This window comes from Solea senegalensis, linkage group LG15 (genome assembly GCF_019176455.1).
Source record: "Solea senegalensis isolate Sse05_10M linkage group LG15, IFAPA_SoseM_1, whole genome shotgun sequence".
Classification (NCBI taxonomy): domain Eukaryota; kingdom Metazoa; phylum Chordata; class Actinopteri; order Pleuronectiformes; family Soleidae; genus Solea; species Solea senegalensis.
In genome coordinates this window covers 6075989-6094683 of record NC_058035.1, presented here as the reverse complement: position 1 = coordinate 6094683, position 18695 = coordinate 6075989, and the positions used below count along the sequence as shown (strand labels likewise).

At 41.5% G+C, this 18695-nt stretch overlaps 2 protein-coding genes across 2 annotated transcripts; both read left to right on the top strand.

The window, feature by feature from the left end:
• Positions 1 to 9112: 9112 nt before the first annotated feature.
• On the top strand, positions 9113 to 11952 carry nkx2.3 (NK2 homeobox 3). The gene is made up of 2 exons (XM_044046195.1): positions 9113 to 9740; positions 10629 to 11952. Exons 1-2 carry the CDS (start codon positions 9350 to 9352, stop codon positions 11279 to 11281), a joined length of 1044 nt encoding a protein of 347 aa, XP_043902130.1. The 5' UTR covers positions 9113 to 9349; the 3' UTR covers positions 11282 to 11952.
• A 3419-nt stretch (positions 11953 to 15371) lies between these two features.
• On the top strand, positions 15372 to 16830 carry nkx3.3 (NK3 homeobox 3). Its single transcript, XM_044046420.1, has 2 exons — positions 15372 to 15879; positions 16226 to 16830. The coding sequence occupies exons 1-2, from the start codon at positions 15582 to 15584 to the stop codon at positions 16753 to 16755; spliced, it is 828 nt and encodes a 275-aa protein (XP_043902355.1). The 5' UTR covers positions 15372 to 15581; the 3' UTR covers positions 16756 to 16830.
• The last annotated feature ends 1865 nt before the right edge of the window (positions 16831 to 18695 follow it).

Here is an 18695-nt window from a genome sequence, read left to right as displayed (position 1 = left end):
CAACAAGGTCAAACTAGGTTGAGAAAAAAGAAATCTCATAAATCTGCTGTCAATGGGATTATGTCTGATTTACAAACCATGCATCAACCCACTATTGGAGCATCACTGACGGCTTTTAATCCCATTAAAGTGCGCCTACGCTAAAGTGATACAGTTAATCCTAACACCCTTTTATTATAGAACACTGAGTTACTATTTTCTCCTCCTGTTTTTTCCCAGATGTTACTCACTTTCCCCCAAACCCCTTACCACGGCCCCCCACCCACCCCACTCATCCCCTCGCCTCACTTTGACAGTAGATGTTTTCATTCTTTCCGACCAGGTGAGGGTTTCTTGTATGTTAGCTATAACTGTCAGCCCTGCAATTATGGGATTTGAGCTCCTAGAACAAGTCCTGGGGGCCGGAGTCAGGGTTTTGGTGTGTGTGTGTGTAGAGTGGGATGCCCCATGGCCACGGTCTGGACTGTGATGTGAAGTGTGAGTCAGAGCAGTAAGTGACAGGAGTAGCCTCTGGCAGGAGAGCGCCCAGAGGGACAGCGTGTCACACCTGAGATGAATGCATTAGTCAGAGCAGCATTCACAGTAACCTTCTACTTTACTTTTTCTTTTCTTTTTTGACATTGATATGTGGAACATTTATTTTGGCATCTCACAGTGTAATGCAAATATGAAAGAGAGGGAGAGTTGTGCCAACAAAGTTCATTTTGCACGCCTGGTACTATTGCTGCTGCAGGACGCAGACACTGGAACACACAAAGGCACACATTCAGGCACAAGTCACATTCCAGCTGTGGTATCACAAAAACACACACACACACTGCAGCACATTCCAAGAGGGATGTTGCAGCGTTGCTCACATGTTGCGTTGGCCCCTGTGTCTCTGGGTCAGAGACTTGTGGTGAGTGACCACCTTTTTAGCTTCCCGCCTTGTTTGTTTTCCAAAGACAGTGTCATCAATTCTCTAACAAGAGAGTAGACACAGCAACAACAATGAGCACAGGACCTCCCTGTCGCTCCCTGTGTAGTCCAGTGACTGATGGAGCATGCGTGCAATAACAGACATGAGCGCTCTCCTGTGTGTCTGTCTACATTCCGGCCTTGTGTGTCTCTTTGCAGGTTTGCATGTATGTGTATATACCTACATGTGCTCTGATTGGTATCACAACATTACAGTATTTTCGGTCGCCAAGTATAGCACAGTAAAAAGCAGCGTGCGCCTCAGCCAAACACTTAATCTAACCTCATCAAATCGTTTGACGTGTGTCTCAGACAGAGCTCGTCTGACGAGAACAATAGCAACAACTGTCACTCAGACGGAACACACCGTCACTCACAACACACTGACTTAGTGTAGTTTCATCATAGATGATATTCTGCTTCATCTATATTTCAATATGGTTGCTGCAGAAGTGGCTTCACTACCATTTGCCATCATGCTGTTTTAAATGTGTTTTCTAGCAGTTTTGAGTTTGAGTTTTGGTGGGGGAGCTTGAATGCACTTTGTATGAAAACAACGGAAAAACCACCCACTTAGTTCCCATGTCAGATTTACTGTATGTGTTTGACAATGTGACTTCAGGTTTGACCAGAACATGAAATCAAAACTCATAGTATTGTAATCTGGAGCTCCAGACATATAAAGAGTTCCTACATCAGTGAAAAATCATATCTAAACATTTGACTGACAGAAGGTGCTTGCATTATTGTATTTAAATAAGAATTACAGCCACCAATTTTACATGTTCAAATATGGAACATGAATGTGGCAGCCACTCTCTATGTCAACAGCTGAAATAACACGGCACAATACGTTTACACTGACTTGGTGACGAGACACCGTCGGACGAGGTTGTGTCAGATCCAAGAGGAATCCTGAAAATGTTGCCATGTACCTCTTGTAAAAACATAAGGTAGCAGCAGATCAACACTGAGAGGAAACACAGTACGTGTCTTTGTTTCCTCACTGAGATATCCACTGTATGATACAACTGAGCATTATCCGACTCTGTTACTGTAAAACAAGTTACTCGGTTCATTGGTGAGGTTTAGAAGTGGCGTACACTGACGAATGCTCACTGTGCAGACATGAATACTGTATAAAACTATATAATGTATAAATGTACAGTATATGTATGTATAAATGGATACTGTTCACAAATTTGATGTTATCTATACTTTTAACACACGACCTAAGACAGACATGGCCTTTGCCCAGTGTTGTAAAGTAACAAAGTACAAATACTCTGTTACTTTACATATACTTTACATATACCTTTACACCACTAAATCTCCTCTATCTTTGTTGCTCGTTACTACCAAATAAAATCAGCTTGATGAGCTGCTTTACACTATAGTTTTGCCATTCACACATCATAACATGGGTTAAGTGTCTTACAGGCTAGTAGGGCCAGGAACTGAACCCACAATCTTCCAGTTGAAAGACAACACACCTTACCACTGAGCTACAAAATGGCTTTATCCAATCTCCTCACTTTTACAGTAAATGTCAAATACTTTAAGACTTTTTACTTTAGTAATATTATAAAAAGTGACTTCAACTTCTACCAGAGTCATTTTCTGGTAAGATACGTGTACTTTTACTCAAGGTACAAGACTGCCTTTACCCCACGAGGCGGGGTTGGACCCTCAGAAACTATTCTCATTGATTGATGCCCTCTTTTGGCCAACTTGAGCTGTCCAGACCGTGGCTTTATACAAATATGCATGCTGAGAAACAAAGACAGGAAGAGGAGGACTTGTGTCTGAATTATTATTTTTTTACCCAGACTGCTTATTTTCCATCTGCGTTTACAGCAAACTGCCACAAAAACGAGAAGAAAGTGTCTTCATGAACAATGTAACATTAATAATAACAATAACACAGAGATCATCCAACGTTTGTTTCTCCCATTCTCAGAAGAGTCAAAGTTCAGGGTCACGTACAGAACATGGGCTCCATATCTATATATACGAGGGGACGTCAGCCAACGCGGGGGCTTGGATCGTCCAGTTGAAGGACAGTCTCCATGGTGACAATGACTTTCAGTGTGAACGACACATGACGCTGCACTTACTTAACATGCTATACTATAAAAATCAAGCCCAATTCATCAAAACAACGTGTGACATTGATAAAGACACCATTGTGATTGTGAAGGATGTTTACCTCTTACAGCCAGGATGCATGTTTGCTGTTACTTTAACAGCAACATCGTCGTCCCCCAAGAGAGCAATTACTGCTCCAGTTAGAGAAAGTCCCCGCAGTGGGCAGCTGAACTTGATTCAACCTTTGATATTTTTAATATTTTTCTCTTCAACAACTCAAGCCAAGAATTACTGTGAGGGAACATTCAAGGCCCCACACATCCTATTCAGTGAAAACCCCGCCTCCCCTGCAGTATCTTTATCTACACGGCCTGTGAGGATAAGCATATTTAGGTTGCATGTTTCCTCCCAAACTACATTCCCAACACCGTAGATCATGGGCATTACAGCTCTTACATCCCCTGTTAGCGCTCATATATACAAACACACACCTGCTGGGACAAGGCCGTCTGGGAGAGAATTACAGCAGGCTAATTTATGAGACCCAGGGGAGGCCAAAGGGCAGGAGACCCAGACTGGCCTGACCTCACTTCCTCCTCTCATGGTCTCCACGTTAGACCCTAAACAAACCTGTCACACTCTTTTAAATATAACGGTCCGTTTCCCTCTCACCTCGTGACCACAACATTTGCAGCATGCAAATGAGCTCCCACCTTTAATCTACTACGGTGAAGTATGTGTTGCTTAGAGGGCCAAAGGCAAACGGGTGAAAACAGGATTTTGGGGAAAAACTTTCAGCTCTGCAAGACTCGCCTCTGGCCTCTTCATTTCCTCCAGTGAGAAGGCGCTGTCATCCGTCACTTGGGCACAATAGCCGAGTCTGGGTCGTGGCTACTGACACCAGCACATGCACTGCTGATAAGACTCACCTTCCGGGACCCAAAAGAACTGAGCCATAACTGACACACAACAGTTTGGTCCTCCGCCAGTCACACTGATAACCATGAACCCAAGAGGAAAAGGGAAAAGTACTTAATGGGCCACACACTGCAATGTAATTACTTTATTTTGCATTTTACAGGTCATCTAATCTTAATGGCCTCATCGCTTCCATATTGCCACAAGCTCTCTGAATGAAGGCAAGGTGCACGGGAAAATGATTCGCTTACAAGAAAAACAGATTGTGCACAGACCCTTGAGCTAATCTGTTTTCCGAGTGTAGCAATCTATTGTTGTTATTCGCCCATCACGAGCGCCGTTACAAGAATAATACTGCAGTTCCTCAGCTGTAACACCTGTACACGCACACACACACACACACGCACAGGTGTGTGCAGCTATTCTTCTTAGGACTTTGCATTGACTTCATTTGAACAGCCTGGACAAAGCATTATCACTGACCTTAAACTAATGTCAGACCCTCATACCTAAACTTATCCACTTCCTCCGAAAAGAGGATCTGCCTCATTAGGACCAGGTTTTGGTCCTAACTATAGATAGTGATGTGTTTATGCCAGAAAATTGTACTATACCAGCGCACACACACACAAATGTTTGTGCTTCAGGACCCTTACTCTAACCTTAATCATCACAACTAAGTGACTAACCCTTACTTTCACCTTAAACCCAATACTAACCCTAACCCTAAAACCCCCCAAACGGTGTGAGGACCAGCCAAGATTTCCTGATTTTGCCACAAATACCACACACGCACACACACACACACACACACACAGATGACAGATCACACTTACTTATTCACTTTTGCCTCATTAGGACCAGGTTTGGGTCCCAGAAAATGTCCTATACCAGGACACACACATGCAAATGTTTGCACTTCATTCATAGTGGGGAACATTACATTACATTACATTACATGTCATTTAGCAGACGCTTTTATCCAAAGCGACTTACAAAAGTGCATTTAAACATTTGGGTACATTTGGGAACCTTTCTGTACGCTGACCTTAGTCACCACAAGTAAGTGACTAACCTTTAACCTAAGCCTAAAACCACCATCCTCACTTTGCCACAAAAAGCCACAAATAAAAGAACACACACACACACACACACACACGCATGCACTCATACGGATGCTTTCCTCACGATCGAGTTTACTGGAGTGCTATCACCTTGTGATACTGCTCTGCTCTCGTCTTTATTGAAGCGTGGACCACAGGGGAACGATAACTGCAGTCATTACCAAAGCCATCAAACCTCTCTCCCTCTTGGGATCTGTTCTGTCTTCACAGAGGAGGAGGAGGAGGAGAGAGAGGGAGAGGGAGAGAGAGGGAGAGAGTTTTTCCTGGGCCTGCAGTGGTACCACCACTGCACTGAGACACAAACGTACACCTGCCACTCTGCAGAGAAGACACTGCACCGCTGCAAGGTTCGACTACACCAGAGATACGAAGGGAAGGAGCAGAACAAGAGGGAACATGTTCAGCGCTGCCTGGCAAGACACCAGCTTTGAAGAGCTCACCACAAGTGAAGTGGGAGGAATGTGTCCTACATAGCTCCACAGTATGGCGGTCGCTTTTCTAACGCGGTCTGGATATGTATCACAGATATCCATAATTCACTTCTTCCTGTAGTATTGGAAATGAACACCTCAGATAATCCACGTCACTTCCAAATCCACAACTTCACTACTCCTGTGACGTCACCACTGTCTCCACTCGTGTGTGTGGCATTACAGATACTGCATTTTTCTATTTTAATTGTGGAAAAATACAACCAGATTATGGTTGTATGTCCATACAGGTCTGGGCAATATGAACAAAAATATTATAATGACTAAAAAAGTGTTATATCAATTCATATCAATAATTATTGTGATATGTTTTAATTCTGTTTTGTGTTAAAGTGAGTTATAAACATTATCTTCATATGTACGGATCCCTTTGTTATATTGATACTGAAGAACATGATATCGTGATATATAATGTTACAGTACAGCAATAATGGTAATAGTGTGGTAAATATACATTATTTCCAAAGTAATATCCTGGTAAAATGAGTTACTATAGACTATAATCAGTGTAAAATCCCTCATATGAATATGTTTGTGAATCAGAATTGATAATTACTATATTACAAAGTTAAAACTCCTCCTCCCTAATGTCTCGCACACATTTTGCACCATAATTGCAAAGCTTTTAATTGGAGATTTCTACAGAAACATTATGGTATGAACATAATGTCTATTACAAAAAAATATTACAATACCATTTTTAATTTTTGCATGTATATGTTGATATGTGTGTGTCTATGTATTCATTCCTACTGGAGCATCTTGGCCAGGTCATTTTTTGTAAATGAGAACTGGTTCTCAAACATTTGATAAATAAATAATATATATATATATATATATGTATATTGTTATTGAACTATTGGCCAGCCTCAACAATCCATGCTAAGATATCTATGACCTAATTCTGAAAAATCATAAGTTCTGTTCAAGATATCTTCAATTACCCATGGAATCATGATCACTGATGATGACAGCTGCAGATAAGTGTAACTGTGAAATGTTCAATTTGACTACATGGAATAATTAAATTATGGATATCTGTAATAAGTCTAAGTTATTTTCCTTTATTTGTTGTTATTGTCACTTTTCATACTCTCTTTGTGTATTTTTTATTTAGTCCATTATGGATTACAGAATTAGCCAATGGGTGCAATATGGCACATTTTACAGATTGGTGTTCATCATCAATTTGGAATGTAATATAATAATAATAATAATTATTATTATTATCAGAATAATAAAGAAAACATCTACACTATAGCTATTAAAACCCACGTGTGACACAGATGTCATACAGCCTTCTCTCCGTGGTCTAACCCGAGTCAAAGGCCTGACCTTATCCCCGCCTCACTTATCGCGATGATTCTGAGATGATGTATTGGAGAGTCGCCTTCAGCACCGATCAGCTCTCTGACACTAAACTGGGAGTCTGGGTTTTGTTACAGGCAGGAAACAGACTCTTCCGCCCCGTAAACAACGCGCCTCTGCTTGGCCACCTTCTGGCTGCGGCGGTGGCACGCGAAGACCCCACTGATGATGGTCAGGAGGGGCCGCGAGGCGCGTGAGTGAGTGCGCGTTTTTTTGTTTTTTTTAAACCCACGTCCGTGACCCGTGACGCTGTGACCTGACACGGAAATAAGGAGTGAGCTTTTAGACTGACACAGAAAGAGCGAATGACACTTTAACACGCTTCGAACTTTCACGTATGAATGTATTGGGTCTGTTCTTAAGGATTTACTGGATTTTTGCGCATTAAAAATAGCAAAAGATCACAAGACTGACTGAATTCTTTCTTTTTTCTTTTTAAATAACCTGCTATTAATTTGGTCTGTTTCATAAACATATAAAGGACAACAGACATCATCAATTAAACAAATTAATTCAACATGAAAGCACTTGTTGTTTGCTCTTATTATAACTGTTTGTTTTTTCACGTGTTTGACTTAATGTTGCGGTTGGTGAAATTATGGGTAATTAATGTATTTGTGACTCGTGTTGATTTACAGCTTGGACACATTTAAAGGGGCTGTGCTTGTTTTTGCGTCTATTGGCACACCAAAATAAAAGGTTAATTCAAAAACAAATACAGGCTGTTTCCCGCAAAAACTCCTAATCATCCAAAATCTGAAGAGTCGTGGTGAAAAAATGTCCTTTTCCCCCCATCAGCAGACCTGGATCCTTTGCATGTTGTCACACTCCACTTAAAGGTTTAAAAGGCAGCGAAGGGGAGAAGAGGAGAAGAGGGGGTGGTGTGGATGCTGCAGTCCTAATCTAAACAGCGCCATGTTGATGTGGAGCGGATGAGATTATGTCGGCATGCTCTTCTTTTCTTTCCACACGGTTTAGGCGCAATGGGCCTTCAGACCCTGGCGCCTGCACTTGGCCACAGATAGGAGACCTGCAGGACACAGGTGTCTCGTTTCACTAAGCGCGTCTTTTACTCTGTGGCACAAAAGTCACTTCTGCAATTAAGGAGAATTGTTTCTCTTTGTTTGTTGTTCTTCCTTTTTTTTATCTAGCTGTGTTTTAAATAACAGAAAACACGAAGAGAACCTGAAGAATATCCAGGTTTATCCAAAAATTACAACTACATCTTATTTCAAAATATGCATCATCATTATTATTATTGTTATTAATATTATTGTTATTACTATTATAATTAGTAGTAGTATTGTTATTATCGAACCAAACCAGTTATTGCACCTACGTTCCAGTTTCCCTTTACTGGTATTAATTATCGCACATGAAACGCATTATTTTAATTCCGATTTTATTATTATTGTTATAATTATTGTTGTATATTTATGTATTTGTTTACAGCATGCAGGGCTTTATTTCAAGGAAATACTGACCTATAATATCAAGGGAAAGCATCCTCGTAGCCACATTTTAGTGGAGGGTGAAAAAAAAGATATTTCTCCAAACATTAGGGAAACATAATCAATAATATTTAAAAAACAAAAAACAATACATTCATATTATTCGTGTTCCTGGTTGGGTTCCCAGTTTTTATCTCATTTCCCACAGTCGCGGCGTATTATCTTATCCGTGGATAAACCGAGGCAGGAAACGAAGATATGGGCTAATCTTTAAAAGCACCGCGGTGATGATGGGGAGAGCTGTGCAACGAGAGGAAGAGACACGGAGAGAATTTTTAATTCTGACTGACTAATTAACTAACTAACTCACTGACTAACTCACCGACTAACTAACACACTGGTGCTGCAGGCTCTAAACCTTTTTTTTAAATTGTAAGTAATTAAAATATTTCTGTGTTGATTCCTCTGCGTTAGCACCTTTAACAGACTGAAGGACTTAAGTGTTGATATTATTTCATAATTTAGGCCTGTATGTGTCCTTTTAAGAGAGGGGAAGGGGAGAGAGAGAGAGAGAGAGGAGGAGAGAGAGAGAGGGAGAGAGAGAGAGAGAGAGACCCTCCTCGCCTTTCAGGACGTCACTGAAAGGGAGAGGACAGCGTCTTGGCTGATCCAGCTCTTTCTGAATTCAGCCAACCAAACAAGATCGACCTCTCTCTCGCTCTCTCTCAGCCCCACAGACAGACAGACAGACAGACAGGCAGGCAGGCAGGCAGACAGAGGGATGTCACATCTGAAAGAAAGCCAGCGCTCTACGGTTTGCATGACAAACAAACCCTCCGCGACCATTCTTCACGATTACGCACGGGAGATTCCCTTCTTTTACGCGCGCTCCGGAGACAAGATTTGGATTCGTACTCACTGTTAATCTGTCATCTCTCCGTTGGCGGCGATAATGCTTCCCAGTCCGGTCATAACGTCTTCCACCACGCCTTTTTCTGTGAAGGATATTCTCAAATTAGAGTTGCAGCAGCAGTCTCAGCAGCAGCTCCAGTTCATCTCGTGCTTCGGTCTGTCCGGTGCGCTGCCACATCAGTGCCCTGGCACAAACAAATCGCTCCGCTCTCACTCGCCGCCCTCCTGCATGCTGGCAGCCAGGGACAGTCCGAGCCCCATGAGCTCCGGTCTCTCGGAGAGCGAGGAGAGGATGTCGTACCTTAATTCGATGACGGTGCCGGACCGGCTGTCGGGCTCCGGTCTGCCCGTGGACATGTTCGGCATCACGGCGCAGAGCCACTCCGCAGAGCTTCAGCTGGAGAGCGGGGAGCAAGAGGAGCAAGAGAGCAGTGAGTACAGAGCTTTATTATTATTAACAACAATGTTCACCCAAAAAGAGAAAGAGGGTCACGTGGAAGCGGCTCTTTTAAAAATAACAATAACAATAATAATAATAATATATGGACAGAGAAAGAGACTGTATTTTTTTCTAAAGAATAACTTTAGCATTCAATTAGTAGAATTAACGTTATTAGACATAGTTCCTTATAAAGCTCTTGGGCACAGAAGAAACAGTCATTTTTACTTAATGTAATGTAATGTAAAACTAATTACGCAGTTTTTTTATCTGCCTTTCCTGCAATTACACAATAAACGCATAAGATATTAATGTTTAATATTCCAAAATATAACTAATGTATATTTAACTAACCGTGGCAGAGACGTGTTGAAACTCATTTAAATTATAATATAGCCACATGAATGCGTATGTAACAACTTCATTAAAATAAAATGTAAATAATAGGTGGTTGGTTCTGAATGTAAGTTCGTGAATATATTGTCATCAAAATGTCATCGTTGTATCAGATAAGTCCTCACATGCATTTTCTTACAATTAATAAATACAAACTTGCTGAAGTGGGCTTTAACTGTATATTTCATAACATGTATGTGATTTAAATATTGTGAAAAATGCTAATAAATACAATAAAAATAAAAATAAAAATAATTCAATATTTATCTAAACTTGTGTTTATCGTGTTTATGTTTAATGTTCCTTATCAACTGCTGGCGTAACGTTAGGTTGTGTTTGCTTCTGCGTTGTCTTCACCAATTGGAATGTGGGACATTTTTATTATTAATAAATGTGGTTGAATTTAACTGAATTGAAATCAGGAAACTGTGTAGTGTAATATAAATATTTAGACTCTGGCTAATGTTGTGTCTCCCCCACGCAGACAGCTGTGGTGTGTTGCGGGGCGAGTGTGAGGATCCAGATTCAGAGAAACCCGCCACCAAGCAGCAGAGGACCCGCAGGAAACCGCGCGTCCTCTTCTCGCAAGCTCAGGTGTTCGAGCTGGAGCGGCGCTTCAAGCAGCAGCGTTACCTGTCTGCGCCGGAGAGAGAGCACCTGGCCAGCTCCCTGAAACTCACCTCCACCCAGGTCAAGATCTGGTTCCAGAACAGGAGGTACAAATGTAAGAGGCAGCGGCAGGACAAGACTCTAGAGATGGCGGGTCACCATCACCACCATCACCACCACCACCCACCGCCGCCGCCACCGCCCAGGAGGGTGGCTGTGCCGGTGCTGGTCCGGGACGGGAGGCCTTGTCTCTCTGGATCCCAGAACTATAACTCGCCTTACACAGTGGGAGCTCCAAACCCGTACAGCTACACTTATCCCGCCTACAGCTACAACAGCTCGGTGTACACCAACACTTACTCCTGTACTTACTCCAGTTTACCTGCTCTGCCGCCCAACAACACCCCTGCCAACGCTCTTATGAACATGAATTTGGGAAACCTTGGCGCGCAGACGCAAAGCCAGGCTCCTCAGGGGCCAGTGGTCACACCCTGCCAAGGAGCTCTGCAGGGCATACGAGCGTGGTAGCGCAGTCTTTACGCACTATACCGCACCTGGGGAGACGCTCATGTACAGTATGGGTTGACTGAACGGAATCAAGCACGTCAACTGACGCAAAAGGAGTGCGCAAATTTTAACTTAATAACGCAATGTTGACTGTGCACCACTTCCTGAAAGCATATAGAGCGTATTACAAGTTTTCCTCTGAACCACATTGTAGAAAATAACCTGCCGTTGAAGATTTGATTGTACTGAATGAAAAGGACTGCGCGTGGCGTAACGTAACGAGGCCTGTTTTGGTTTCAAAATGGATGCAATGTGGGCCGGAGAATTTTTTATTTTAATTTTTTTTAAAGGGATCTTCTTGGACATTTACGCGCAAACATACTGTGCGTGTACGTTTATGTCTATGGCCCTTAATTAATTACGCGTGGGCCAAAGAAGATCCATCCTGTTAGATCCAAATATCAACCACACCTGCAAGATAATGCACCCGTATTAAGTATTATGTGTTTTTTTTTTCCTCTGCGTGACGTGTGTTTGGTCAGTGTTCTTTGTTTATCTCTTAAAAAAAGATTTTTCTAAAAAGTGATATGATGGAATTAAATGATACAAGAGGCAATCATGTACTGTGCTTTATGTGTGTGTGTGTGTGTGTGTGTGTGTTGTCTCTTTAGGATGATTTCTGGCATAAATACTGGCGTTAGGACCAGGACCAGGCCTTAATCCTGGTCCTAATGGGGCATTTCAGAGGAGAGAATCTCATTTCAGAGGATTAGAGCTAAGATTAAAGCTTAGATTCGAATTAGGGTTATAACTGGTTATGGTTGTGGTTAGGGACATGCAGTGCTTTGTTTGAGGCGTGTGTGTGTGAGTGTATGTGTGTGTGTGTGTGTGTGTGTGTGTGTGTGATACATTTAGAGATATATGCTTAATGTTTTTTTAAATTCGCACTTTTTACAATTCATTCCCACATGAATATGAATGTGTGAATAGGAAACTCATGTTGTGTGTTTAAAGTTTAATTCCTCAAACATGTAATTTCTCATCGACTCAAATTATTTCTCAAGCCTTCTTTTTTCTTTTCTTTTTTTTTTTTTTTTTTTCTTCTTGTGGGAAAAGCTCGTAGTAGACTTGGGTCTGAGACAAGAAGCAGAAACAGAGAACATTCAGAGCCAACCTAATGTCCGGTCAGGATTCACAGATGGACATAAACCAGACAGCCAACATCCCCGGGACTCACAGAGCGACTATAACTCACTGAGCTGCGCATGATAAATATTGATGGAAAATATGCTCTTGGTCCACATTGCACTAAAATAGCCTACATTATTATTGGTCTTATCATTATTACAACTCAAATATGAAAGCCCCGTTAGGTTATGTGAAATAAATCCTTATCTTTAACGCCACTTGTCATGATCAGTTTTGGATGTTAAATACATACGTTTTCAACTTCTTAACATTCATTTGAACTCATCTGTGAATTACGACGTTGAAAAATGTGCCATCCAAAAATACATTCATATTAGAGTTAATCATTTTCTACATGCTTTCTCATAAATTAAGAGTATTTTTTTGTTTGTTTGTTGATCCAATGTGATGTGAAGGCAAACTTTCCTTAAGGGAAACTCAATAGTAAATAGAAAAAAGTAAATTAAAACTGCGTTGACGTCACACATGTGAAAGTGCAGTGATGTTTAACGTTTAAAAAGCAAATTATCGTCAAGTTAAACAACCTTATCTTCTGTGTTTAAACACATGTGTCACAGGGTGAGTTTAGGGCAGTAGGTGAACAACTTATAAAAATAATATAGATAGATTGCTTTATTGATTACCCACATTTAATAAAATCACAAATGCACAAACACACACACACACACACACAGACAGACTCACACACTTAGAGGAAACACCTTCATCTCCACAGACATGCTCGAATACGCAGACACTATTAATGGAGATGAATGGCAGCGTTAGGGCGAGTGTTTGTCTCCGCTGATAGCCTCACAGGCCACTTCCCCCGGCTACTGCACTGCCGGTAAAGGACACATACCTGGTGTCAGCTCTAAGTGCTGCACAGTCACAAGTGTAAATAGAGCTGGCGACAGGACGGCGATGCCTGAGGACGCGGCCCTGGACGCGGCTGCTGCTCTGACAGGCGCTGCCTGCGATCACTATCTCCTACACTTCCATAGATAGCAGCTCGGCTCATCGCAGCGCGAGGCGCGGAAGTTTCCCCCAAAACAAAGTCTCCAATGGCAACCACTCAAGGAGCTTCACGAGAGAGACGCACAGTTCCAAATATAGAGACAGGAGAAGAAGAAGAAGAAGTGCGTGAAGACGCTGTGGGACCTACAGGCTGCCAACATGGAGAAGTTGATCTCTTCACCCTGGATTTATGTCATCCGGATTAAAATATTATTCATAAAGAAACAATTAAAGGCGTCACATTTTAGATGATCTTAAAATGTAAAGGGGATTTGGAGTGGATAAAAAAAGAGAGAAAAACGTTTGTATCATAAACTTAAACTAAAATAAAATGCAGCTGGATTATCCTTCACCTCACGTTTTCTCTTCGAAACGTGTTGGAGAACAGTCAAAAGATGTTTAGTAAAAACACGGTGGCCCCTTTTAAAAATAAAGATAAAATATAAATATAAACGCCTCATTCTGGGGTAATGAAAAGCAATAAATCAGGTGATTGTACATTTATTTTGTTTAACCTTTAACCAATTTCTGCCAAATGTAAATCATTTCACTTATATAAAAAAAAACAGATATTGTTCTTTGTGGTGTTCATACATAATCTTGACATCAGATTGGGTCAGAAAAAAAACAAGATTTAAAGATATTTAGTTAATATTTACAGAAACTGCTGACTGGACAGATTTAGGAGGAATTTACTCAGCAGGCGAAAGAAAGTGAAGAATGAAGAAGACGCGTTGTTGTACATGAGTGAGAGGGTGAATGAGAGGAGGAATGAGACGCTGTTTCACTCACAAACTAACAAAGTCTCACATGTTTCTTTTAGTAATTAATAACAAAAACACTATAAATAAATAATGCATCAGCTGATCGAACATTAGTGCCTCCCGTATATGTAGCAGAGATGTTTTGACACTCTGCTGTTGTGATGTGCTGCGAGAAACAGAGCGATTCCTGTGTTTAGTCAGTGGAAGAAAACAAAACAACGCGCAGGAGGCAGATCAGCGCATCTGTCAGCGCCTCCGCTCACTGCGGAACAGACCTGCTGATTGCGTAATGCGCGCGCGCGTGTGTGTGTGGGTGGGTGGGTGTGTGTGTGTGTGTGTGGGGGGTGTCTATGTTTCCTGTCCACTGTGAAGACACTTGCATCAGGACCACAGGGCGGCGCTATTCACCCGTGTGTGCCACGAGGCTGAAATGTCCTAAAATATCTGTCACTGATTCAGTGAAATTTCAGTGAAAGTTTTTTCACCTTTGCTTTAATGGTTATTTCGTTGTTGTTGTTATTTGTTGCCTTGTTGTTGAGTTTTTACTCATGACTGTGACTCATGAGTAAAGGTTTACTACCCTGAACCTTGAATCTTATAGTCTCCAAACTCGTGAATGTAAATAGAGGAATTTATTTTTGAAAAAATAAATACATCCACACATAGTGCATGTTCAGCTCTCGTTTGATTAACGAATTTAAAACAAATATGTTTAATCTAAAATTGAAGCTAAGTGAATCAGAGAATGTGAAGGCAGCTTTTACGCAGGCTTTGCCAACTTTACGCATCAGATTTTCTTACCAAAGTTTACACATACAAACACCTGGTGAACACAAAGCAGCAAAAACCAGCTCCATGTTGCAATAATTCAACTAAAGTCTATATTACTGTCGTTGTTATTGATTCATGTCCTTATCTGCACATACATGTGGCTACATTGAGATAATAAGATGATAATTTCTGAGTTGCCAAAGTGAGCTGTTGAAAAATGTGACTTCAGTTGCTCAGGTGGAATCTTCCTTCTGTGCCTCGTCCTCAGAGCGCAGGCAGAAGCTGAGCTGGGCGGTGCGAAGAAGGAGGGACCGGGCAGAGAAAAGAGCCTATCAATGTAAAACGGAGCTGCTGCTGCTGCTGCTGCCGCCTAAGAATATTGTTAAAGACGTGACAGGTCCTGATTTGGGTTGTTCATTAGCAGACGGAACTTTGTTCACCACAATTAAATTAGGACAATGAAAGAAACTCGAATGCGTAATTTGGACGCGTAATTTCCAACCGCCCAATCTCTTGGATGCTTCCAAATCCCAGCGCGAGGACCTGACCTGTCCTGTCCTGTCCGTGCTCGCACCTCAGCCATGACATTACGTTATTCGTCTTTCTCCATCACGGACATCCTCACCGGACGTGACTCCCGGGGGAAGAAGAAGAAGCCCGGCACGAAGAGCGCAGCAGCAGAGCCGTGCGCAGCAGAGCGCAACGCGTGCGCCGAGCAAAATAGCACCTGCAGAGCCTCTGATCTGTGCCACCAAGGCGCGGAGGAAAGCCGCGTCTACCCGCAAAGACTTCCTCCTGATCTAAGACTGTCTTTTGTAAACCTCAGATCTGAAACCTGTAGTGAGGAGCCCACAGGAGAGGAAACCGACCACAGAAAAGGTGAGAGGGAAGACGTTTTTATTCTAGAATGTGATAAAAATCAGCGTTTAGTTACTGCGACATTTCAGCAATATTTGATTTCATTTAATTGCACTTATTATTGCTAATGTTTTTATGTTTAAGCAAAGTTGGGGCAGCATATGTCAGCGTTTCCCCAACTATTTATTTTTAAATTATCATTATTATTTTTATTATATCATCACATTCTTTGTAGTCGCCACTTAAATATGACAATATGCTCAAATTAATAAACTTGTTTTTATTTCATAATTTCCTCTGACTTTAAAGAGGAAAACATCATGTTGTCTGAAATGAACTGAATTTTTAAAAAAAATCATCTTCTCAGGCGCCGCAAAGCAGCAACATCACTGTGCTCTGTTGGACAACGGACAGAAAAAGGAGTTGGATTCGGAAGACGATGGATGTACTCACTGCGGGGACACGGTCAGGTGTTCTCCTGACCAACAACAGCCAAGGCCCGGTGCGAAGAAGCGCACCAGAGCGGCCTTCTCTCACGCGCAGGTCTACGAGCTGGAGCGCCGCTTCAGCACGCAGCGGTACCTCTCAGGTCCTGAGCGGACAGATCTGGCGCTCACCCTAGGACTGACTGAGACTCAGGTTAAAATCTGGTTCCAGAACCGCAGGTATAAGACCAAACGGCGGCACGTGGCCGAGCTGATGGAGTGCAGCTCACCAAAGAAAGTGGCACTCGAAGTTCTCGTGAGGGACAATTACCAGCATCAGTATCACTATGCGAATGAAGTACACGTCCCAATGACTGTGCCAGTGTACCAGGCGCCTCAGCTCCATCCCTACTATCTGCATTACTGCTGTCAGCCATGGAGCATGAACAGTATGGTGTCTGGATGGAGATGATCCAGATGTGAAGGCTGGTTCTGGTGTTAGTTAGTGGACACTTTTCTGTAGCTTTCAAACTCAATGAATTTTTTATATAACCCTGTAATTTGATGTCACTCATTAAATTCTTGTTTAATTCTAAATCAAGACTGGTCTGCAATTTGGGGTTATGACATTACATTTGGAGAGGAAACCTGTGCTTTAAATTTGTCAGTGAAGTTAACTTCTTTTAAATCTTAACAATAGATTTCTAAGTGAAGTTATCTCCCACAAGTTTTGCATGAGGTATTTAGTTAAAGTGATTCTAAGTTATTTAAAAAAACAACAACCTGTTTTGATGTAGACAACAAAACTTAAAGTTAAAGTCATGCTATGTAATTTAAATGATGTCCTTCACTTGCATGTAAATGAACTGCATTTCATATTCTTTATTAAAACTGAAACAACATTGGTCATGTTTATACAAAGACATGTGTGAGGACTAAGGAAAGAAGAAGAAGAAACATAAGTTTTAATGTTACGTTTTAAAATGTGGTTGAAAAGAATCTACAGGTTATTATTTACAAGATAAATCAGTAAATAAATACCAAGTAAATACTAATGTGTTTGCTTAAATAAAAGTCCATTTTGTGGCAAAAATTGGGAGAAAAATGTGAAAAAACTATAATGAGGTTTCTTTTAATGTGTGAGACTAAGACAGTGACTTTTGTATTGGGTATTTATTTTATTGATCACGTAACTCTACATAACACCTGCAGGCACGTCCTAAATGTTCACAGAGTTTCTTGGTGTGTACTTGGGGTCGTTTTCTTTGACTGACAACACTGAAGAAAAATGTTATGAATCTGTCAGAGTGTGCAGGAGACAGCATGAAAATAATATCACTTATTTAAAAACTGAAGGGACACGTGATATCCATCAAGAAATGCAGATTGATCTCATGTTTTCTTAATGTTATCGCACAAAACTACTTTGCTAAGTGATATTAAGAAGTTGAACATTTATTATTATTATCATAAATATATTTTATTTTTATTTATTTTTTTAAATAAAGGTGTGTTTTGGGTCCTGCTTCGGCCTGTGACATGCATGACTCATAGACGGCCGACAGACCGTGGAGATGTTGCACCAAAACCTCACTCCACAAGGCAGAAACACATTAATCATGTACTGAAAAGGCCCTCATCTCCAAGTAAGGACACTCAATAGGCACACTTGATAGGAAAATGAAAACATAATTGTTAAAAATGAGGTGACTATAGTTCTTAACTGATTGCACAGCACTTGTGCTTGATTGTACAGTCAAGTTGGTACTAAGTGCAAAAATCATGTGGCATAGCTGGAGCCTGCAGAGCCCGGTCTGCCCTGACTGATGCTGCTGCAGATAAGAGGTTTTCTATGAGGCTGGGGAACAAAAACATAAAACATTCTATTCTATACTGTACCTGTACAACATCCTCACTGACATCTCTTTGACAAGAAGCCAATATGAAAATATTATCATCTCGCTATAACAACACTGAAGAGGCCATGTCATAAATGAAGAGGGACACTTTCTGTCTCTCACAACAAGCTTCTTCGGTCAGTGGGATCCCGCGTGCCATAACCTGGCACCTGCCCAAACCTCATTTATCTCTTTTTTATCAAAACAGCACTTCAAGCTTTCCTAAGTGGCTGGCATCGCACACAGCAGGTTTTCTGGGCATGAGAAATAACAAAGGTGCTTTTGACAAACTGATTGTAAGTCACCTGGACACAAAAAGTATTTTAGCGACTCTATTTGCCATTCAAAGCCCGGGTGACTGGAATTCTGCAACACAAAGTGTCTCCGTGGCATTACTGTGCATTGTGTACGAGCTCTGATTATTCACATTGTGATGGTGAATGGTTGCTTGTGTCACTGCCGTCTACGGTGACCAGATAAGATTGTTTTCATTTGCCTTCACCTGTGTCGTTGG

Coding starts and splice junctions, on each gene's coding strand:
- nkx2.3 (XM_044046195.1), top strand. CDS start 9,350: ATGCTTCCCAGTCCGGTCATAACGTCTTCCACCACGCCTTTTTCTGTG. Junction 9,741..10,628: donor GCAAGAGGAGCAAGAGAGCA/GTGAGTACAGAG, acceptor TCCCCCACGCAG/ACAGCTGTGGTGTGTTGCGG.
- nkx3.3 (XM_044046420.1), top strand. CDS start 15,582: ATGACATTACGTTATTCGTCTTTCTCCATCACGGACATCCTCACCGGA. Junction 15,880..16,225: donor GGAAACCGACCACAGAAAAG/GTGAGAGGGAAG, acceptor TCATCTTCTCAG/GCGCCGCAAAGCAGCAACAT.